The sequence below is a fragment of the Phoenix dactylifera genome, unplaced genomic scaffold (genome assembly GCF_009389715.1).
Source record: "Phoenix dactylifera cultivar Barhee BC4 unplaced genomic scaffold, palm_55x_up_171113_PBpolish2nd_filt_p 000804F, whole genome shotgun sequence".
In the NCBI taxonomy this organism is placed as follows: Eukaryota; Viridiplantae; Streptophyta; class Magnoliopsida; order Arecales; family Arecaceae; genus Phoenix; species Phoenix dactylifera.
Window position 1 is genome coordinate 189,477 of NW_024068171.1, and position 24,552 is coordinate 214,028.

Here is a 24,552-nt window from a genome sequence, read left to right on the forward strand (position 1 = left end):
TAGATGAAGGGAGCTTAGGAAGGTTTGACGAGAAAGAAAAAAAATGAGGATGATCTCTTTTGGCATATATAATTTTTTATTTTTTTAAAATAAAAAATTTGATGGATTCCGTTCGTAGGAGGAGTTTTGTTTCTATTTAATTTTTGAGTTTTTTTTTTCTTTAACATAGGTGCTCAGGACTCAGGAGACTTGGCAAAATAGGATAGGGTGGTCACTCCTCGGAAGCGCCATCACTAGTTAGAATAACCTTTTATCAATTAAGAAAAATAGCATTCTCGCCGGTTCTCTGATCACAAGCATCCGTGGTTGGAGCGAGGCCATGGTTTGATGGTCCCCAGGTCGGCAATTGAAATTCTTTTTTTATCCCGAAAACAAGGACGTGGAAAAAATAATACGAGGAAGAGGGAGCGCTGGATAATTATCATTTTTTTTTTCAAATTTCATTTACGAGAGAGATTTTATTTTTTGGCAGAGGAGAGAGAGTTTATTTGGAGGGACTCGAAGAGAGGAAAAAAGAACCAAGGAACCGTTTCCAAATTCCACCCAACTCCACGAGGTAGTTCGATTCCAGAGAGAGAGGTGGGGCGCGGGGGGGAAGGGTTGGGTCGATGAGCTCGTCGGCGGCGTTGGAGTGGAAGTTCTCTCAGGTGTTCGGCGAGCAGTCTCCCGGCGAGAAAGTTGATGATGGTCAGGGTTTCAATTTCCTCTAACTCTCCTTTCAATTCTCTGTATTTCCCTTTTTTCTCCTTTCAATTCTTTGTATTTCCCTTTTTTTATTTTAGGGGAGGGTTGTGGGAGTTGTGGTTAGTTTCTTGGAATCTTGAGGTCCTCGGATTCTTGAAGTTATGTTTCTTTCGTTCTTTCCTTGTTTGCTTCTGATGCATCTTTATCTATCTATGGAAAATTAGTTAATTTTTACTGGCAGGAAGAAGATGATGACGAGGAAAGGAAAAAGGAGTTCCTGGATTTTTTTATGACGCTTTTTATTGCGGAAGTTCACGCTTATTTATGTAAAGATGTTCTCCCCCATTTAGGCGGCAGAACTTGACTGACCGAAGTAGTTGGATTCTTGGATTACGTTGGAAATTAACTCCTTTCTGTAATATGATAAAGTGGGAGATATTTTTTAATTTTAATATGCATGCATGCAATGGGTAAAACTTATTACCTCCAGTAAATTGAAAATAGATGTTGATCATATTTAGGCCTTCCTCATAATCTATCCTCCTCATGGATTTTGCTTTACAATATTTTCCACAAGAACTATGGGAATGTAAAGCTCTTTGCAGTTGAACGTTCATGTTTGGCATCTTGACAACTCTTTTATGTTTATCTAACACTGATCTTTCTATCAGATGACATTTTTAGTGAAATGTATCATATTAAATTGGCAAAAAAGATCTTCACCAGCACGTGCAATGATTCAAAATGCATTGCAGGACTGCTTAGAACATCTTTTCCACTTTTGAGTACGCCATGTCATGTTTATCTATTTACCCTGATATTATGTTCTGATTATGCTGATTGTTTCAGTCGATTTCATATCTGCGGTTGAATTTGAGAGCAGAGGAGACTATCTTGTGGCTGGAGATCATGGGGGTCGCATTATCCTTTTTGAAAGAACAGATGGGACAAATGTAATTTCCTAATCTCTTCATGTTTTTCTTTCATTTATATCTGTGCATAGGCACCCATCCAAAAGCAGCATATGCTATACCTTTGAAATTTCTATATATATATATATAAACTGGATTTTAGGAAACAAATTTCAGCTGCATCCACGGAAAGAGTTGGAGCACATGGACTATCCTGCTACAGTGCATCCTAGATATTTTTACAAGACGGAGTTTCAAAGTCATGAACTCGAGGTATTGTTACTTACAAGTCAATGACCATTCAGTCTGTTTCCCATAATATCATAGTGCATGTCAGTATATACAGTTTGCATACGACACCCTAATGACATTTTACTCTCTGTAGTTTGATTACCTGAAGAGTTTGGAAATTGGGGAGAAGATCAACAAACTGAGATTCTGTGCTACACCCAACAATTCTCTATTTATACTTTCTACAAATGATAGGACAATTAAGCTATGGAAGGTAACAGTGATGCTCCACAGGCAAAACGCATTGTCAAAAGAATACTGTGTGTTGTAAAGTCTGATCTACTCACTTTTCACAGTTAAATCTCAATAAGACGTATATAAAAACTTTATGCAGAAATTTAATTTTTATGTGCTTCGGAAACCAGGTTTCAGAATGTAAGGTGAAGAGAGTCAAGGAAATGGAACTAAGTCCAAATGTTTCCTCAGAAAATGCACTTCTTTCTGGGAAGAGTTTTGTGGCCGGGCTTAATGAATCATCCATCCAGAATGGTTATCATCTTGAATGGATAGATAAAAAGCCTAGGAGTGTTTCTCCAGCACCTGAGGAAAGCCCTAACACGGTATGTTGACATTTATGGAAAATCTGCTGCATATGTATATGGACACTGGTTTTAATAATACCTATAATCAGCTCATGATTTGTCTGCTATCATGATTCCCGGTGTAATTTGAACCCTCCAATCTGTTTATTGAGATAATTCTTAATGGAAAGATGCTTAAATGTGTTTACCTAGTTGGACAAGGAGTTTATTGAGGCAAACTGAGCTCCAGAACCTTCGGAAACAAGCCTTGCATCAGAGTGAACTCACTGATATGCACAGCTACTAGCCATTTTCCTTTATCCATTTTGTAAATTACATTATGGGCAGAAATGAGAGAGATAGATCAGTCATATTGTTATACTATTTATTCATCCATTCATCATAAGCTGAAACAAAAAAGATAGATAAAAGGCATGGATTTTGTTGTCGTGCAGTGTAATCAATCATGATGTCATGTGTGATCAGATATTTAATGTTGGAGAGAGTTCTGTTGCAAGGTGCCGGAGGGTGTACGCACATGCTCATGATTATAATATCAATTCTATATCAAACAATAGGTAAACTTTCATACTTTCCCTTTCTCTGTGATCTGTAACTTTTTTTTTTCAGCTAGAGAATACCATATTCAATATTTATGCGCATATCATTTCTCTTATGGTTCAAGAGTAATCAACCCATTTGATGTCTTAGACAGACTGCATAGATATTTACCTCTGTAGGATCTTATACTATATTTGCAGATAATACCTGATTTGAGTTCATAATGCATGTGCAGTGATGGTGAGACATTCATATCTGCTGATGACTTCAGAATAAACTTATGGAACATGGAAGTTAGTAATCGATGCTTTAACATTGTTGACCTGAAGCCACTGGACATGGAGGATCTCATAGGTGATTTATAATGACCTTAAAGCTTATAAGAGTGTGTGCTTTCGTCTTTTAATTCCTATATTTATTTTTAATGCAACTTTCTTATCTTTATATGTTTTAAGTGGCGGAAGTGAAGGCTGGATAACTCTTGGGTTTAAATTAAACGATAATGTCTAGAATCTGCAAATTTCTGAATGTTATTCCTGCATGAGCCATTTCCTGTTTGATAGAGGCAGTGGTTAGGGATGTCAAAAGGTGGGGTGTGGTTGCATTTTCTTTCTATAACAATTGTTCTATAAGGAGACATAGTCAGATCACATGATCCAGTTGAAGGAGCAGATGAAAACCAGGTCACATAGTTCTGTTGTTGCCCTTAAAAAGGATCCTAGGTGGTTGTATGAGAGTTTATAATCAAAGATAGGCGAAGTAATATTTTACCAATTTGATTAGTCAAATTTATTGGTGATGTCTGATAATGTATTTCATTCCCATATTTTCTGCTGTTTTATTGGATGGTGATATTTGGTGCTCTTGGGAAAGTAAGTTTTGGAACTTCTTGATTCCAGAAGTTCTAAACACTTGTTTTTTGGACATTTTTAATGTTGATTTTAACTTCTCATTTAATCTAATAAGTATGCATATTTCTAGCAGAAATCAGCTTTTAAGTGAAGCATATTTTTAGCCCCTTTTTTTGTGATTGTGATTTTAACTGGACTTTTATGATGTTGAATCATTATTAAAATTAAATCATCGCTCATCAATAGTTTAGTGCCTTAATGAGTGATGAGTTTGTTGAGGTCATCTTCCTTGCAGCAATCATTTGCTAACATCTTCTGTTGTGGCAATTAATTGCAGGGTTTCTTGTCATATTGCTTTTTTCTGTCATGTTAGGAAATCTGGGGAGAGATCTAAATTTGACACTAAGTCTACATCTTTATAATTCCACTTAAGTCTCTGGATGATAGGGTAGCAAGCCTTCGAAAGTCAAAACATTCTCATATTGTAAGTTTGCTATTAAACAATAAAAGCTAGGTATTAATGCCATTCTTTTTTTTTTTTGTTCTTCTGTTTGATTATTCTCATTTTCTGAGGGAAAAAGAAGTCTTGGACTCATGAATAGATTGCTTTTTTCTGAAGGTAGGTTTTGCAACCCTAGTTCCTTTTGCTCTAGCCTTGCCACTGAGGTGGTAGCTCAGTGGAACTGGGCCTTACTTCCAATCCCGTGGTTCCGAGTTCAAAACGCGCGGGCGTCGATTAAATTATGGAGATCGGATGCTCCCTGCTCGGACACGTGGTTGGGAGGGCTTATTGGTCTTCTGGTAGCCTTGGTGGTGTCGGATGTGACGTACTCACACGGGGTTCGAATCGGAGCCCAGAGGGGTAACCGAGCCAGACCACGGGTGGGAAGGGTATGAGTAAAACCGGCCGGGGTGCCCAACACGGTCATTTCTGCCCACATCGAACATTCTCCTGGCGGAGTGGGGGCCCAGTGGGGGCTGCTACGCGGGGGTGGGCTTGTCCCTTCCTCCCCCCTTCCCCTTTTTTTACCACCAAGAAAAAAGGGGGCTGATCCATGAAAGGGACATGGCATTGGAAATAGCAACTTGCCTGGTCTTAATGTTACCATGGAATGAAGGGATATTGGCTCAAGATCAGGGTTTAGTTGTGGAGTGAGCCCCAAGGAATTTAGACAACCTCAGCTGGAAGAAGGTCATGATACTGATAAAATCAACTAGTTGGGAATTAGAGGCCAGAGAGAGAGAGAGAGAGAGAGATCCATTGTTCAAGTCAACCAAACTATCATAGTTGTAGTGGAACGTCAATAATGGATTGTCTAAAGAAGGAAGGAATGGTCAAACTTAATGATCTGCTCGTGCATGTTTGACTTGCCAATACCTAATGCAAGATCGAGGTTATTTGGAGAAAAGTCCTTCGCTTTACACATCGTAGACCTGATGATTATCCAAGGAAACTGCTTTGCTTTGTCGGTAAGAGAGTTCCTGTCCAGATCTCAAGAATATGATACTTTTTTGCCATTTGTTGGGGGAAGCGCCGGGTTTTTTTTTTTTGTTGGGTTGGGGGGGGGGGAGGTGGAGACTGACCAAGGCTTGGAGAAGGTCTCATTTTCTACAGCATAATTTTGACAGACTCATCTAGTCATCTCCTTGTATAGTAACCTTACTATTCCATTTTCTGCTCATGCAGTCATGACTTCATCATTTTTTCCCCTTTTTTGAGGGGAAGGTGGGCCTATGCCTTAACTTGTTGCTAATAAGAAAGAAATAATACAGGAAGTGCTACTACCCTAATGGATAGTAAGTAAAAGATCCCACGCAATTACAATGCTAAAGGAGAAGAGAGCTTTACTCCTCATTCTCTCACAACTTGCAGCATTATGACTCCCACACATAATCTCCCAATCAGAAATCTGGTAGATAATCTTCTGAAGTGTGCTTCATAATTGCATGCCTTCTTTCAGAAAAATTTGATGGTTCCCTTCTTTCCAAAGACTCCAGCAAACTGCAAGTATTAGCCCATCCCATCCTTCTCTAATCTCTTTCTTCTCATAGCAGACTAACGCAAATTAGTACTCATTTTTGTTCATCAGAGCACATTTCTTATTTTAAATCTCTATCTCTGAAGCCTGGCCTTACTAACTGTCTTGTGATGAACAAATTACATATTCAACCAGAGGTCATAACATCTGCCGAGTTTCATCCAGATTACTGTAATCTCTTAGCTTACAGCAGTTCAAGAGGTTTTATCCGATTGGTTGACATGCGTCAATCGGCACTATGTGACCAGAATGCAAAAATGTGAGTCTTTCGCGCCTATACATCATATATTTTGACAGTGTTCCAATCATTTTTGTGTTGCAGGTGGTATCTATTTCATGCTAAGTTTGCTAACTTGAAATTGCTACTTCAGATTACTAGATCATGAAGCTCGTGGATCTAGATCCTTCTTCACCGAGATAATTGCTTCAATTTCTGATATAAAGTTTGCAAAAGATGGAAGACATATTTTAAGTCGGGACTACATGAATCTAAAGGTTCTCTAGCCTTTCATTCTTGGTCATGAGAACAATGTCTAGTATCCTAAATAATTTGTCTATTTAATTTAGAACATGCATCTCTAATGAGCCATCTAGCATGTTATTATGCCATGTGCCTAGCCCAACTTGTGTACATGTGACTGCCTCTACCATTATGGGGCTTTTTGGTCATCCAACGACTAAAAGGGGGATGCCCTAGTATGAACAAAGAAATAATGAACTTATTAAATTTATGAAGTTCATTTTTTGGGGTCATATTATATTTTTAGTTTATTTTTCATCATCTTATGTTTTATGTAGTGGGTGCTAATTTTGTAAGGGTTTGTTATCATTTTGGGAGCTTGCACATGTGTTAATCACTTATATATACATCAGCCCACTTCCTTTCGATACAATCCACTTTGTAATTTGAGCCATAAGATTTCCCACCATAATTTATAATAAGCCAATGTCCTTTCATCTTTCTAGATTCATCCTTTTATTTTCCTAGACACTTCATGATAGCTCTTTGCATTTCCATATACTACTATAAATTTGTGTCTGTGTGCAATCTTGTATGTGCTAGAGTTTAGGGCATGTTTGGTTGGAGGGAGTTGGGCTCTGGAATGGGAATGAGTGACTCCCATTCTAGCCGTTTGGTTAGGGAGAGTCTCATTTCCATTTCAATTTTGGGGGGCATGAGAATGCCCCAATTACCCAAAACCCAATCTCGCCTTTCTCCTAATATTCAAATTCCATTCCGATTTTGATTTTGATTCCAGTTACAAATCAAACACGTCGGAGAATATAGCCATTCTGATTTTCATTCCAATCCATTTTAATTCTGATTTCAATTCCAATTTCGGTCACAAACCAAACACACCCTTAGTATAAGAACCTCTTGTATATATTTGTCTTGTGAATCTTGTCACTTAGATTTTTTTTGTTCCAAAATATATTAATGAAACATTAAGAAGCTTTTCTCTTTGCCCCCAAATTTGTAATTATTCTTTTTCTACTTTCGATTGGAGTTGGGCTAGTGGACTTTGTGTTCGCTATTTGAGGAGGGGACTTTCGAGCTTGTTGGTGATCGTCCTTTTTCACGGAAGCTCATCTAACAATTTAACTCTTTTCTTTTCTTTTTTTGTCCTTTCTTCTTTTCAATCTTATTTCTTCTTCTTCTTTCCTTTTTTATACTAGTTATGTACTTTTTTTGAGGCAGAATTATGTTTTTCGCTGCTAGATCTGCATTCTAGAGGTTGATCTACAAGAGAGATATTCTATACCTGAATTCTTGAAACCTTACATTATTTAGATTATGCCATGACCACTGATTGTAATGAGTCCAAGGTTCGCCGAACCAGTACCAGAGGTTGGACCAGTCGACGACTGGTTCGATACGGTATGAGTCTGTACTGTGCCATTCTAGGACATATTGAGAACAGGGAGAGGGAGGGAGGGGGGAGAAAAGAAGAGAGGAAGAGAGGAGGAGGAAGGGGTGGGTCGAGGGTTAAACCCTAAACCTAACCCTAGCGGAGCGAGAGAGGGAGAGGGAGGGAGGAGGGAGGAAGGGGGAGAGCCGAGGGAAACCATAATTCTAACCCTAGCGGAGAGTGAGAGAAAGAGGGGGGGTTATAATTGTACTGGTGGGTTGGGGGGGGGGGTTGGCCTTTCTCCGAGCTCTCAAAATGAATCGTTTTGGTTCCTCCTCAGTTTGGTGCATCTCAAACCAGGCTGTTTGGGGTAGTACAGCCAAACATGATAATGACCATTGCTGTCCAAAGTAAACATTTTGGTTGGATGATTAATGGGATAGTGTACTGTATAGGCAGATTGATGGATGGACTTGGATGGCAAAGATCCATCCTGATTGATTGAAATCATAGTATAACATGAATTATTGTAATATGTAGGACTCTCATCTCGAGATATGTTTTATTTGTAATAGCACTATGTTCTCGTCATCCAAAATTCTCAAAATACTGAAATTGAGTATCCCTAAGAGAATTGAGTGCTTGTCTTCCATTGTGGCGATGATGCACATGTCTTAATCTTAAATGATGCTTAGTTACACAAATTGTTAAAAGTGAAAGTTCTACAGCATTTTTGGAGGACAATAGGAAATCAATTATTGTTTTTAAGTTTGTTCAATATCATAACTAAGATTCAAGGGAGTTTCAAGCAAATAATTCAAAGCATACAAGGAATAAAGTGCTTCACATGCAGATACATGATTAATAATGAAAAAAAAGAATATCAAACAAACTGTTTTTAAAAAATGAAACAAACGAGAAATAGTATGTATTCAATTTATTCTACTATATAATGTCAACTCCTGCGATATGTCTGTGTGTGGGGCTTGTTTGGCCGTCCATATTTTCCAATAGTTCTTTTTCCCCTCTTGTGCATTTTCTCTCCCCCTAGCCCCAATTTTACTCTCCAACCAAAAGATCAAAGATTCAAGCCCCTCTTCTAGCATTTATTTATTTATATTAAAATTAAAAAAATAAAGATTTGAGTCATTTTAGCATTTTTTTAATTTATTATATATAATTAAAAAATAAAATTATGCGTGCATGTCACATTCTAGTACAGAAATAATTGCAAGAAAAAGCTAATAGAGAAAATGACATTTATTATAAGAAAATACAAGAAAGATAATTATATGGCTCGAAAATATGAATAAGGACTAAGAAAAGGGCTTACATGATAGCTTAAGTATGCGATTGATCATACCGAACATCAATAGAAAAAAATATAAATGCAAAAGAAAAATAGGAATCCTCTTTTCGACTCTAACTCTCCACTTCAGTCCTTGCTTTTCTTTTTGTTACTTTAATACTAGTTGTTTCAGCTTCAGCCATGCGGATTTTCAATATTTCTTTTTATTTCTCATCAAACGAATGACATCTTCTTCTATTCATATTTTTTTTGGCTTGCATGATATATAAAATTCTTAAAAATTTCTTGTAATTCCTATCAATTTCTATGTATCCGCTTTCCTTGTATGTATTTGTTGTAATCTAAATACTAAACATTAGTTTTAATTCACTCCATTTTTTTTAATCAAAAGAATCACATTATTTATTAACTGTGTAGTTGCTCCTATATGCTTTGAAATTTTTTCTTGAGACTCTCTTGCTTCTTTACATAATATTAGATAATCTTGTTCAAGATATGCAATGTTTACAAAGACCAACTCTGTAACAACCATGCATGAAAATCTAGCCAAGGCTCAATCGTGGAAACTTATGTAGGAAGTTGTAACAACTTGCATGCAGACATGCCCAGGGTCTGCTACACTGACTTGTACTATCCTGCACCGATAAGGTACTAGTACTCGAGGTTCAGTTTAGTATATGAGTCGAACTGTCGAACCGAATCGTATATGTTCGAATCAAGAGGAATCACCACTTACTGGTACCAATCCATACCACCCGGTCCTACGTGGTACCATGGTTGGGAGAGAAAAAAAGTTGGGAGTTTGTCTTAATACAGGGGTATATAATACCATGCTGACCATATAACACTAAGTCGGTAACGTACCGATGCGGTTCCAAGTCCAGATTGTATACCTTGGACATGACACTATCATGTAATATGATTCTTGTTTGTTCGAAATCTATTATTAAGCTTTCTGTTTTGCACCTCCTTGAGTCAAATTAACCTTAGTAGAAGCCTTTTCTATGGTCATTACCCTTCTCTCGTACTACTTCTGGAATTAATTTTTATGACACATGCTACCAATAATAACTAGAACTCTATGAATAACTTGAACTATGCATTTCATTTCTTGATGACCAAGAAGACACCACAAACACATGAGAATTAGTTTCAAGGTTCATGGCTATTTAAATGACATTAAGTTTTCATAGAACGCCATTAGGACATGAGCTTTTAGAATAACTATCCGCCCTCCACCCGACCCACCTACCACCCTTTTTTTTCTTTGTCCCAGCAACATATTAACATTATTTTACATGATAATTTCTCACCAAAAATCCCATGCACTATGGATTTCATTTGTTTCCTTTTGAAATTATTCTAACTTTGATATCTTGTGCTTTGTATATGCTTTTTACATTAGTTTGGTCTTACCCCCAACCCAATTTTTTTTTTTACACATGCATGCCAAGGTGTGTGTTATTACCGCTGATATCTTGCTTTAATTTGGTGGTTTAATATAATTGCTAGTGGAGGGCAGGCCTTGGCGCAATAGCAAGGTTGCTTCATTGTGACCTAGATGTTATTGGTTCCAAATATGGAAACAGCCTCTTTGCACACGGGGGTAGACTGCGTACATTTTACCCTCCTTAGATCCTGCAGTGGCGGGAGCCTTATACACTTGGATGCTCTTTTTATTATAATTGTTAGTGCATAAATATATGTCATCAATGAAATTGTAAACTAAAATGTTCCTATTAACTTGGTTATCTTTTCTACTATATGCAGTTGTGGGACTTGCACATGGAAAGCTCTCCTATTGCAATTTTTAAGATAAATGAGTATCTTCGCCCCAAGGTACTTCAATTTCTTCTTCGCGGCTTGTATGGTCAAGGTGCCCTACCTTTTGAAAAATATGTCTGTTTGTTTGTGTATGTACCTGCATGCATGCTCGTGCATGCTTGCTCATGCATGTGTTTATAAGCTAGCATGCACGCATGTGTATTTGTGTATAAGGACATGACCTTGATTGCAATCTATTGTAAATTTTTCATTACTGATGCAAGATGTGCCACCTTGGTGAGAGTTTGTAAGTTGTTGTTTAGATGTTGATGCGGATACTTGATCATTTTGTGAAGGAATTCGGTGCTTAAACTCTCTCTGTGTTAACTCTTTATTTGATTTTCAATGAATGGCTTGCTTCTTATAGAAAAAGTATCATTTAGAGTAAAACATGGTGACTTAAATTTGATTGCTTTCTCCTGTTTAATTAAGAAACATTTCGCAAGTAGGAGAAGGAATATATCATTCTCTTGGATCAATTCCTTCATATTACATATATCAACCTTTTTGCATTTGAGATCAAAAATATTATTTATGTTTGATATTAGAGCAAACACAGAAAGGATGACAGACACCAAGGTGAATGAGAAGCAAGGTCGCTACAAAAGTACCTTTCTTAGGGGATCCTTATGATGAAAGGCATCCTTCACATGAAGCTATTGTGAAACCACTGCCTAATGACAATTTTTGGCTACACCACACTTACCTTCACAACCAGAACGAACTGTGATTTATTATCAACGTTGTGTTTCTGTTGAAGTTGCGAGTCAGTAATCAAGTTGTAACATGCAATCTAACCATCTGAATTGAATTTTTATCTTGTAAATCCACTTTCTAGAAAATGTGGGTCTTTCATATGAGAAGAGGAACTAGATCCTGAATTTGCATGAGTGCAGATGCATGAGCTTCATAGCCATAGTGTTTTGCCACTAACACCAGAAACGTCTTGTATTTGTTGTATATTGGGGTTGGTTGGATTCAAGGGAATACTGAAATCTCAAGAGAATGCTTTAATGGCAGTGAACTAAGAACTGCAAATTTACCTTGTGATATGTGGCAATGCATGTAGGTTCGTGATGTTTAGAGATCCAGGCTACTGGTAGATGGACATGCACATAGTACATGCATGGACACGATCAACCTAGTGCTTGAAAAGGACTTGAGTAGTGGGAGGCCAAATGAGAGTGAGACTATGAAGACAGCTTGAGGAGAGCAACTTAATTTAGTAAATGTCATATTTTTACACAGCTGGACATTTAATTATTTTTTTAACTATTGTTATGTGGAAGTGTCCCCTTACTGTATATTGTACTGTTAGGAGTTGTGGACACTTTGGGACACTTGACCTCTTTGAGAAACCTGAGACCTGCATTCACTGCAGCTGATGTCTAAAGAATTTAAAATATCTTAGCTCGTTCTAAATCTGTTTAGTTCGTTTTGTAGCTCCTGTAGCTAAGATCTGTCTTCACCCTCATCCAAATTTTACTGTCTCTAGAATACCATCAGATGATGCTGATCCCGGTCCTGATAACTCGTAAAAAAAATCTAGTATCCCTTTTGGGCTACACAGAGCTCAGAGGGTTGTTTTGGTATGTACCTCTGAAAATGCCTGCTTCTGATCATCTTGTTATTTCTGAACTAGGAAACATCCCATTCATAGACAATGAGCACTTTTCTTGGAAGACATGTTCTTGTTGCTCTTAATTATGCTCTCCATTTCCAGAGATCAAAAAACTGGCATTTGTAGTTAGTTTGTCGCATTTAGTGCTTACGAGGATCTGGAGAATCCACAGTGGTAATTGAGCAGGCACAAACTTGTTGCGGCAGTTTTACTTTTCTGAGGAAGAGAGGATATATCATGCATTCGTTGCACTTTGATTAGCTAAAGTCCATAGGTTTCCTCTGTGAAGTATCTTCTTTTTCTTATGTGCCCCTGGGCTTCCATTGTCATTACTCAGGTAATAGAAGCTTGGGTTATCTAGTCCAGTTGCTCTTTGTGGTTTCAGTGCCCTGCTCAAGCAGAAACGTGCTTGTGATTGACAATGTACTTTATGGCTTCTCCAGCTATCTGTGTTATATAATCATGATGCTATTTTCGACAAGTTTGAGTGCTGCATTAGCAGGGATGGACATCACTTCGCAAGTGGATCTTACAGGTTTCTCTTTGAATATAAATACAATCATAATGGCAGCATCATCCTATTTTTGGTTGCATTTTGCCTTGATTGTTGCACTCATGTTTTTCTCTTCCACTTTTATATTGATATCAGCAATATTTTCAAAGTTTTCTCTCATGATGGTGGGCAAGATGATGGAATTACATTGGAAGCTAGCAGAAACCCAAACAGGTGCGTTAAATCAGGCTATGATTTATGAAAATATCAAGAACTGATGGAAATTGGAAATCTGCTGTTTAAAATGTTATAGTGTAATTATGATTTTCAGTCATGCCCAATAACCACTCTGACATGCCCATGGACTTAAGATTTTTATCATATTTTCTTATAAAAATCTTAAGTATAGTAAAATTATTAAACTTGAAGAGTTAGCTAAGAAGAACTTGGGAACTGGGACGTATTCCATGATCATACCTCTTGGTCTAGCAATAAGAGATTATGGATCCAAATCTTAGATAATGCATCCCCAAATACTAGAACTTGTTAAATTATAGTACAAGTTGGTCTTCTTTACTATGTCCGTTTAATACTAATAAAAGATATATAAAAAAACAAAGAGTAGAAAAAATGAAGAGTAAGCAATGCCAAAGAAAGGAGAAGAGGAGTGACCCTCTCTTCAAGTGGAAAAGTTTGATATAACTCATCAGCCATACTATGAAACTTTAGGAGAGGGTAATTGAGCACATAGGTGTGATTCAATTTGGTTTCATGCTAGGAAGATCGACTATGGATGCTATTTTTCTCATTCAGAGGTTAATGGAGAAATACAGAGAAAAGAGACAAGATCTTCATATATTTTTTATTTGATTTAGAGAGCATATGATAGAGTCCAAGAGAAGTCTTGTGGTGGGTTTTAGAGAAGAAATGAATTTTCTTTAGTTATATTGATGTGATTAAAGACATGTACAATGGAACAATTATTAGTGTAAGAACTATCGAACGTAGTACTTGTCAGTTTCCAATCACAATAGATTTACACCAAGGATCTACTCTAAATTCCCTTTTTTTTGCACTAGTTATAGATGAGCTTATTAGGCATATTTAGAACGGTATTCTTTAATGCATGCTATTGCGGATAATATAAGTTTTAGTAGATGGAACTATGATTGGAGTTAATTATAAGTTGGAATTATGAAGGAGTGCATTAGAATGTAAAGATTTCGGTTAAGTAGGACCAAGATAGAATACATGAAATATAGTATTAGTGAAAATTGAGGATCATGAAGTTCCTAAGAGTGATTATTTTCAAGATTTAGGATCAATTATCCATAAGGACTGGAGATTGAAGAGGATATTATCCATAGGATTAAAATAGGATGATTCAAATGGAGAAGTGCAACTAGGATATACTGTAAGCATAGGATACTTGGCAAGTTGGAAAAGTTTTATAGGACAACTATACAATTAGTTGGAAAAGTTTTACGGTATAGAATGTTGGACAGTTAAAAAATAATATGTGCATAGAATGTGTGTGGCCAAAATGAGAATGTTGAGATGGATGTATGGTAATAAAAAAAAGATAGAGCAAGAAATGAAGTCATTCATAAAAAGATAGAGATAGTTCCAATTGAGGACAAGTTGAGAGGACTTAGATGGTTTGGACATGTACAACATTGGCTAGGAGATGCACCAATAAGGAGTGATTTCATATATGTAGAGTAAAAGAGAGGTAGAGTTAAAACGAAAATCATATGGGATAAAATAGTATGGAATGACGGAAAGTATGGCCCTAAATAGAGCTGAATAGAGGAAAAAGGATTCATGTAGCCGACCTGAACTTGTTTGGGATTAAGGCTTAGTTGAGTTGACTAGAGTTGTAATTATGATATACACTTGCACATGTTCCCCACATTGTTTGCTAAACAGACTTCTTTGCAAATTGATGGTTAGTATTATTTGAAGATGAATGTCAATGCAATGCGAGGGACCATCCAAGATCAAACCTAAAACCTATCTCCAGTGCATGGATGAAGGAAAGGAGTACCACTGAACCAAAGTCCTGTTGGCCTTTTATACTTAGTGTTGTTACTACTCTTTGTCATGTCTTCCTCCATGTTTGGTAAAAGACAACTGAAACTCACAATTTGCACATGCATTCTAATTTTTCAACAGGCATCCGAGGTAAATGCAGATGCATGCAGATTAATAAATTGTCCATCTAAACTAAATATTTGAAGGAACTAGAGTGGTTAGTATGCTTTCTGTCATTTACCTACCTTGATTGTTAAACAGCAACTAGATGGAAAAAAGGGCACTAATTTGCAAGTAGCATATGTATCTTTCTAATCAGAAAAAGTTATGGAGCACCTTCCCAAATGGTACCAAAATGATGAAGCAATTTTCCAGCAACAAATTCATTACTCTTCACTTGTATTGCTAAGTAGGTTATGCTCTCACTTTGTATTGTGAGATTTTTAATCTCAAATATCAATCCTGCTAGGTAGTGCAATATTGTGTGTGGGCATGTAGAAATTGATACACAAGGATCATCGGTGTTGGTCCACTTGCATATATTCGAAACTGTCAAAAGGGCATGAGCCACCTTATCTATCAGATACATTGATATGGTTTAGCTAATGTGAGATGGTGTGCAGAACCATAAAAAAGTTGACTTACTAACAGTAACATTCACATCATATCAGGGTATCACATTGTCGAACTGCCACAAGAACTGCAGGATTGCTAGCAGCTTTGCCTGTGGACTCAACCGAAGAGGTTTTAGATACTCTACTAATATTTTCCATTTCCTTGGGCTGCTTTGAATAACTTTTTTTAACTGCCATGACAGGACATGACAATACAGGTTCTGATGCTAGTGATGAGATCCCTTGCAACTTGAAATCCAAACTGATCCATTTGGCCTGGCATCCTACAACAAGCTTAATTGCCTGTGCTACTAAATGTAGCTTATACATGTACTATGCATAGATCATTTCATTTATTTATTTACTTAATGTATGCTGTGACAGTTGGGGGCAAAAAAGCACAGAGATTCAATGTCTAGTTATATCCAACTCTGCCAGCCACCCCACTAACACTCTAACAGTGGCATGGCCAAGGGAAGGCAAAGGCAAAAAAGAGAGGAAAAAGATAAGGAGGATGAGAAAAAAGAATAAGAAAATGCCGCTATGAAGATAAGCAGTTATTTGGAATGAACCTGCTACAATAATTAGATATTATGGTTTCAAGGCGCATATTTTTTAATCCCATCAAGGAGCGGAAGTTATTTCGGAGAAGGGAGAAGGTTTGCTGTATTGGTGGATACTACGCATACCAATATTAAACCGATACTCGGTGCTATTAAACCGATACTCGGTGCTGAAGGTGTATTTAGTGTAGGCACATTGAACTTAGCCTCATACCGGGTATATAGACATTGTTTTAACATACTATCAGTACAAGGTTAGGTTCGGTATCGAGATTGCAAACTTCATTTTAGAGTTGGAGTACTATCAGGTTCATGAATTAATCTACATTATTAAGAGCTAGAAAGACTGAGATGTTAAGATGTGTTGCGGCTCATTATGAACAAAAAACAGGAAACAGAATTATTTCCAGTTTTATGTCCTCTAGGTGGTCAATTGCTGGAACTGTTGCATGAACTGTTTGATGAGATAACATTGTGTTGTGGCATCATGAGTCTATGCTCGTGCATGTGTTGAATTCTTCAAAGTTTTATGCTCTTGGTTTAAAGGTAATGATGTACCAGTCTGTCCTAATTGAGTCTTTCAGGTTTTTCCCCTTGAGATTCGTCTGCTCTAAAGGAATTCTCATGTCATTCCCGCTGCGTCACCTTCATGCAAAAACCAGGTTTTACTAAGTGGAACTTGTTTGGAGTCTGGTTAATCACATTGTTGGTTGTTCTGATATCAGGGTGCTATTGAGAAGAACCTTAATTATATTAGAGTTACCCATTCTAGATAAAAAGCTTGGTGGTAAAAGGGTATCGTTGGGAGGGTTCTCTTGCTTTTTCTTATGATTTTCCAACAAATTCTTGTGAAAAATCTTGTGGTATATCCAACATAGAGAAGATGAATCGTGTATGGTGATGATTTAACATGGGAATTAGCATCTCTTGTTCGGTGGGCTATAAGTACAACTGAGATTGCATTTTCATAATTGACCGCTCACGGTTAGGAACCACTCGGCTATTGCGGTTATGGTACTTTGGAAAGGAGAGTGCGCTGGGAAAGGCATGACCTGCTTGTTTGATAGGCGGACCGGTATGATAATTGAGGCAATTCTCCTTGGAGTTTCACCTGTGAAAGATCCATTGCAACCCATCGCTTATCCCACACAGGATTAGATCATCCATCATGGTATAAGGTCATCCATCATGATATCTACAGGTGTACCGTTGCCATGAAGTGTAATTACCTATATCAAGAATCATTCCAGATTGAAGCTAGGCTACCGTCTTAAATCGTTTGCTTCTAATCTTAAAAGCATGGGGAAACCTGGCCCAGGCCCTAGCTACAGAGACGCTGAAGGATTAAACGTACGTTGGAAGGTTATTAGTAGCAATTTCCAACCATTTTGCCGCCTCCGTGCGGTCAACTTAGAGACCTTAATATGAGTGCGTGAATCTGTAAAGAAGTCAAAAGACTATACCTTCGACGGTATGAATGCAGATGCCTGTAAGCTTCTACAGCCTTTCCGGTAGAATTTACATCGGCTCCCTCAAAGTGCAAAATGAGTAACTGAATTTGGGCGTGTTTTTACCATTCCACACAGGAGGAAGAAGAAGAGAGCCTGTGAGGAATGCCATTATCTGGTAGAAAGTTGCTTTCTAATAAGCAGCAGATCTATCCAGTCATCAATCACAGAAATGAGAAGACACTCTTGAACCCAAGGAAAGACACTTCCCTCCGATCACCTGGTGGTTCAAACGAACGGTGCTGCTGGACATCTGGCCTATTATGAACTGGATCTAGTTCTATAGGGGAGGCACTCTTGCAGCCCGCCGTTTCGACACCCTCCAGCAGGTCATCGTAGGTGAGCGATCCCCCATTCGAGTCACCTGTAAATTTGCTGGAAAACTCTCTGACCGAAATGTTGCTTGAGCTTCCGGTGATTTTCTTGCAGCTTCCCTTTGTCTCGAGTGAAAAGTTAATTTCTTTAGTGAGCTTTGGAGAGGCATCGGCAGGTTCAGAATCTATCAGAATCACATTCTGCTCGAAATGGTTTGCTTGAGGAGTCCCTTTTCTTGTCAGGATCAGTGGCTGGTGCGAAGAATCCATTGCCTCTGACGTCAAAAGAGTTGGAAAATTTTTAGACTTCTTGCGAATGTGGTCGAATATCATGTCCTCGCTCTGGATTTTGTTCTCAATTTCTCCGGGTTTAGGAGCGAACAACTCTTGCACAGATAAAAACAAGTGGTGAAGTCGTGCCAAAGGAAATGGGAAAGATAAACATGATGAGAAACAATTATTATCTCAGGTTCACCCAGACGAAATATTAGAAATCCAAAACAATATTCAATGGTCTACCGAGGCTTAGAGGGACTTTGTACACATACCTTCATCAGTTTCTTCCTGTAGGAGATCAAAGCTGGGTCTGCCGTGCATTGGTACCAAATATATCAACATAACAAAAAGGAGGTTGGAAGTGATTATAAGAAAACAGATTCCTAACAGGCCTGCATTTTCTAAACTACAGGTAAGCAACCTATCACAAATTGAGATGGAAAAACCAATTACACTGAAGACTGGACCCTGTCTGAGTTGCTTAAAAACTGAGTATCCCCGGCTGTGGCTTGAGGTCCGTTCTTGTCATCATCTTCTATGACATAAATATCTTTGGGGAGGGAATAAGAAATTGTCGTTGCTTTACTTCCATGCTCATGTGTCTTAGTAAAACTGGATTCCCTGGTAATTACAAACTTTTCATGGACATCGAGACCGACTTCAAGGTACAACCAAAGAGCAAGTCGAATGAATCAGTCTTCTATTTAAGTAGATGTCTATCATAAATATAGCATTCTATTCCAAACTTATCTTACCATATTCTTCAAAAATAAGATCAGCCTTTACAGTTACCCGCGCATTTTGAGGGCACGACACGAGAAGCGTAGCAACATAGGGGCTGCAAGCTGACTGTCTCATCAGTCACAAAAGAAAAAAAAAAACCTTCGGATAAAAGATGCTTCTATTGAGAGAAAGAATGATGGTTGGGATGGAGAAAGGAAAGAGAAACTCGCCTTGGAAAATTATAAAAAATTTCAATTTCTGCTTTTATATCAGTAATCAAACTAACATCATTTCAGTAAAACTAGACAAATTAATTTATATAACATCACCTGCAGTTATATGCATGAAGAAAAAGATTTCAGGTCCCAGTGATAATAAAACAAAGAGGTTGCTATCTAATGATCATGGAAATTGTTCAACTATATGAATTAGTGACCGTCACAGCTGACATATTACGTGCATTTTAGTTTGAAACCAAGATGATGCTCACTGTTCCTTGACTATATGCTACAATTTTGTGAAAATGTAATCCATTTGAGTAAAATGCGGTGTGTAGGACCCTATACTCAGGGGTATTGCAACAAAAAAAGAGAAAGCCTGACAGTTATGTTAGCTTGAGTATGATGGATTCATTTGGTATAATCATGTCGGTTTGCTCTTCACAGAATCAGAAAAAAAGTGAAGCTATACCAAAGACAACATGAGGCATAAAACTTCAGAATTTCTAATTTATCCAATAAAATTATATCCATGGTGTGTTTGATTCTGGTTTTCAGGGGTTATAACCTTGGAGCTTCCCCCTTTGAGTGCTAGGCTAAGCCATGGTTGACAACAGCATGACAGAGGACTAAATGCCCACAAAATAAACTTCCAGTCACATCTGTGCTAAGCCTTCTATTATCTTGTCCTATCTGTGGTCTTCTCCTTACCAGATTAGTAGACTTGGTGCCTGGAAAAGCCAATATTTTACAACTAACATGACATTATTCTTGATTTATTGAGATTGAGCACATTAATTGTAATATTTCATATGCCCTTATGAGATGATTAATAAGTTTATGATACCAAATGTCTAGATCACAGTATGGCTATAATATTTAACTGCATGGTAAATGCAATAACTAGATTATTGCCAAAACTGTTACAACTAATTATGAGATAGATAGCTCACTTATACGGCCACCATTATGGTTATGCACATTGCATGTAGCGATGATCTTCAAATCATTAGGTGGAGACTTTAGGCATACAGATGGGAGACCATTGCATCTTGATAATTTTGCCTCGAATATGAATGGAAAAGCTGACAATTTTTATTGACATCAATTCTAAGAAAAAAAGCACATCCCGGTGCACAAGGCTCTTACCATTGCAAGGTCTAGGAAGCGTCGGATGTGTGTAGCCTTACCCTTGTGTGCGGAGAGGCCCTTGTGTGCGGAGAGGCTGTTTCCATATTTCGAACACATAACACCCAAGTCAAAACAGAATAACCTTACCGGTGCACCAAGTCTCACACTCTACTGACATCATTTCTCTATGCATAAAATGCTGTTCCTAGGTGTTGAACGACCTGCATGAATGCCTTCTCTTTCTTGCATGAACCTAGCCAAGCAATGGAAGGAAAAAAGGTTAAGACCTTCTTCATGCACAGACCTACCATCTTTAGTGGGGTCCCTCCTTCCCAGCCTCTCCTAAAGCAACCATTTTGCCATAAAGGGATGGAACAGGCACACTTACTGCTCTTATTGGATGTGGCCTGAGAAAAATAGAAGCTAAAGGAACATAAAAGGGATTATCAAAAAACTACTAGGGGATCTGATACAGATTGAAAAGATGGAAACCAAAGCTAGCTAGCAAAGGGGTTGGGATTTGTCTTCCCCTAGTACAACAACCAGGCAATACCTTGAACTTGCAGTTCACCCAAGACAGGCTGTCACCGACTCCAGAGAACTCCAGCAGTCAGGTGAGAAGAACATATTATGCATAAAGTTAATGTCTTTAACCAGATTTCTCTCCCAAGAGCTACCATTGAAAGACCAGAAATGGCCCCTTCAAGGTATTTTTAGGCATGCAGGCATCGAGAACTCTAACAATTTTACTTTGTTTCACTGTCTTATTTACCCTAGTTAGACAATCTATAGCTTAAATAACCAGAAAAGTGTGCCATAGCTGATAGTATCCAGAGAATGAAGGTTGGCAAATAAGTAATTGTTCATGATGCATTGTCAACAGATGCTGCGACTTGCAAGTGGGTCAAGTATAAAGAATTCGAGGCAAAAAAGTAATATAACTAATTTATACTAAATTTGCTGTAATACAAACAGTGCATTTAAAAAACTGCTTTTAGAAGCATTTTCTAATTGATTTTGGAAACAGAAGCAGAAAATGGATAGAAACAATTGCTGAAGATAGCAGAAATTATACCTGGAAAATTCTTCAGCTCTGGGGTGAACAACGAGAAAAGTTGAAATCATGAGAGATTAGAACAGAGAGACAAAGTGTTACCTTACATCAACAAAAATAGAAAAATGTGTTACCTCACTCTTTCATGAAAGAGAATCATATTATCTTCTTCCGAGCCAACCATCTGTACAAACAAATCTGCCTTTAATATCTGGTCAAAGAAATATTTAGAGAAAGAAAAAATAGAAGAAAGGTCTTAGGACGCAAATGCAAGAACAGAAAGAGTTTTGTAAATTTCATTAACATAACAACTATGATGCAAGTGCAACAAGAAAGCTCAACTCCTAAAAGCATACCATATCAGCATAGTGGTGTTTGCTGGATGCAACTGTGTGTGGCACACGAGTTAATGTTATTATCAACTTTGATTTCCCTTGCCTTTTGCACTCAACCTCTTTTATCTGTAATCTCAACCTTCGGAGGAAGCGATAGTAGAGATTCTTTGATATGGTTTCCAAATGGATATTTGCGACCTGTTATTATTTCTATTTTTCTGGGATCAGCTTCTATCATACTTTCAAATGAATTAATTCCTGCTGAATTTAGTGCCTAGCATCGAAAATTTCATTCAAATCAAGGAACAAAAGCAATGCTGCAATGAACTAATGGAGGCAATATGATAATTAAGAAAAAGGAACCAGAAATGTAAAACCTTTGCCGTGACCATTCCAATGCCAGGGAGTTGTTTCAGCAAGTAAGGACTATCATTCCATAGTTTCTGGTGTAAACATTTAGCAAGAAGTATAGAATTTATAGCTTCCCTTGTAGCTCTTTCTGTACATAAAACACTCTTTCATGCATTTGGCAATCCTACACCCATTCGAGCATATTGAGTTCATGTCCTGCATGAAATGTTGATAACTAGTGAGCAAAGACTAAAGTAGCATATAAACATCTCTTTGATTATCAGAAAAGAAACCTGGTTTAGGGACAAATCGTGAACTGAAGGATCACCCGTCAAGCAGTCATTTGCTAGTACAAATATCTTTTCCTCTCTTGTCTGCATACGCTTTTTCCTTTTTCCATTCTCGCCAATGACATGAAAGTGAAGTCGACCTTCTTTATCAGAGTTTATGTCATTCAGAAGCTTCTTTTCATTGCGTCTCAGCTGGATCCCTTTATTTTTCATAGGTTTTTATTAACATTTGTTCCTTACCGAAGAATAGTGGCATGCTTAATACTAAAATGCACATACACGAAAGCTCCTCAGAGCGGCAAATGATTTGAAGGACATCTTCCAAGTTGGAACTTCCAGGAGCTTTGACCATAAGTTTCATTGTGTCAAATTTCAAATAATATTTTGTCATCAGTCTTCCAGGTTCTGCAGAAAGAGGAGCCGGGTTTCAGAAAAAAATATTGCCATGCTATAAAACTTATTTTATGGTTGTAAAAGCCATGCACTTATGTCTCTGTCTTTTCTTCATGGATGAGTTTAGTTGATAGAAAGAACTAAAAAAAGACATCCTAATGCATGAGGCTCCCACCACTATGGGGTCTGAGGAGGGTCACATGTATGTAGCCTTACTCCCACATGCAAAGAGATTGTTTCCATATTTCAAACCCATGACACTCAGATTATAATAGAGCAACCTTGCTGTGCACCAAGGCCCACCCTCTAGTTGATAAAAGAAACTAACCTAGGCAATTTGAATTTGTCATGATGGAATCACTTTTGCTATATCATTCTGCATAACTTGATTCTTGTTATGCACTTTCAGCAATACTTTTGAGCAATTGAGCATTATAGCTCACATGATATTTTAAGTATGTCTGGCCATTGCTAAAAGGTGTACAGATTCATAACACATATTTCTTAGGAGGACTTGTCATGCAGCTTCTAGTGAGATTCCCATTCAACACTCTATTCACATTAGAACTACCAAATGGAAAATATATAACCATAGAACTAAGCAGGAGCGATTCCAGCTGCAAGAAATGGAAGCAAAGAGCTAAGGGAACAATAAAAACCATGAGCATCAAGCCTTTGATGCCAACTTTATGGTCCATCACTATTATTATTGTTGTTTGTTCTAATATATTTGTGTCGTTTTTAAAGATTAGGAGGGGCTAATCCCTGCCTTTCTACCCTAACACACTCCACCCTTGGAGGGCCAACTTCCGCTGGAATCAAACCCCTGCACCTTGCCCAGGTGGCAAAGGATGGTATCATCATGTGGAGGAGACAAAAGACATGTTTCTCTTCTTAAAATATTGGATAAATATCAAGATATGCAAAGAAAAGGTATACATACTTACAGTGCAAAACAGCATGTGTATATTATCATTTTATTGGCTATATCAATAATAATTAACACTATTGTTTGGGAAGTGTAGGAATCAACTCAAAATTTATTTAGAAGTCTTGCACGGAGTATGATGAGAAATATAAGACACCTAATGGTTTTAGAAGGAAACCATCTTCATCTGTCCAAATCATTCCATATTCTGATAACTCATTGATTTTTTGAACGCATATTTCTGCCAGTCAAAAAGAAAAAACAATTAACTCTATCAAATTTAACCATATAGCAACCAAAAATAAAGCTATCACTAGTCAGCAGTACCTCGTAAATGCTTTTCTAGGCGTTCATGAGGAATTCCTCTCTTAATTCCATAGTTTTCAGGATTCTGATTTTGCATTCAGAATTCAGATAACTAATTAGGCTGACATCTGTTCACCATAATTACATCAGATGACAATGATGGCATACCTTCTTTATCCGGACATACAAGTATGAACACTTCAGCCACTCAATTGCCATGCTTATATCAGAGACTGTCATCTGAACAATCTCAGCATTCAGATGCTCTATTGCGCATGAAAGCAACCTAAGGTGATGATAACACTCAAACAAAGTAGTATGGATGATCTTTGAAATTGCACTAAAGTTATCAAGAATTCTAAGAAGTGCAAATAATTTCTTTCTAGGTAAAGAAACTTACTGAGACTCCACCATTTCACATCCATTTAAGAGATTCTCATACAAGTGAACCTACATAGATAACAAACCATTAGACAGCCTATGTCACAGAAATTCTGATAGCAAAAAGGTCCATAATTATTTTCATATTAAAAATCTTGTGAATTAGCAGAGAGAGCCA

General features: G+C 37.5%; 1 protein-coding gene and 1 pseudogene across 7 annotated transcripts; one reads left to right on the forward strand and one right to left on the reverse strand.

Moving 5' to 3' along the window:
- The first annotated feature begins 238 nt into the window (after positions 1-238).
- Positions 239-16,025, forward strand: LOC120107243 (serine/threonine protein phosphatase 2A 55 kDa regulatory subunit B beta isoform-like). Of its 7 annotated transcripts, none has more exons than XM_039120446.1 (15): positions 239-338; positions 473-687; positions 1,534-1,637; positions 1,773-1,868; positions 1,981-2,100; positions 2,252-2,446; positions 2,894-2,985; positions 3,204-3,322; positions 6,024-6,117; positions 6,230-6,353; positions 10,788-10,856; positions 12,906-12,997; positions 13,112-13,189; positions 15,661-15,733; positions 15,807-16,025. In XM_039120446.1, exons 2-15 carry the CDS (start codon positions 609-611, stop codon positions 15,855-15,857), a joined length of 1,386 nt encoding a protein of 461 aa, XP_038976374.1. In that variant the 5' UTR covers positions 239-338; positions 473-608; the 3' UTR covers positions 15,858-16,025. The 7 variants fall into 7 exon arrangements, 6 of the variants coding, with proteins under 6 accessions (XP_038976374.1, XP_038976372.1, XP_038976373.1 ...); XM_039120444.1 differs by having other exon boundaries at positions 240-338; positions 5,994-6,117; positions 10,788-10,893; positions 12,800-12,997; XM_039120445.1 differs by having other exon boundaries at positions 241-338; positions 5,994-6,117.
- A 1,590-nt stretch (positions 16,026-17,615) lies between these two features.
- Positions 17,616-24,443, reverse strand: LOC120107242 (annotated as a pseudogene).
- Positions 24,444-24,552: the final 109 nt, after the last annotated feature.

Excerpts from the sequence above, each read along its gene's own strand:
- LOC120107243 (XM_039120444.1), top strand. The coding sequence starts at position 609 with ATGAGCTCGTCGGCGGCGTTGGAGTGGAAGTTCTCTCAGGTGTTCGGC. Across the intron at positions 1,638-1,772 it reads AAAGAACAGATGGGACAAAT|CTGCATCCACGGAAAGAGTT; the intron begins GTAATTTCCTAA and ends AACAAATTTCAG. Across the intron at positions 3,323-5,993 it reads GGACATGGAGGATCTCATAG|AGGTCATAACATCTGCCGAG; the intron begins GTGATTTATAAT and ends ATATTCAACCAG.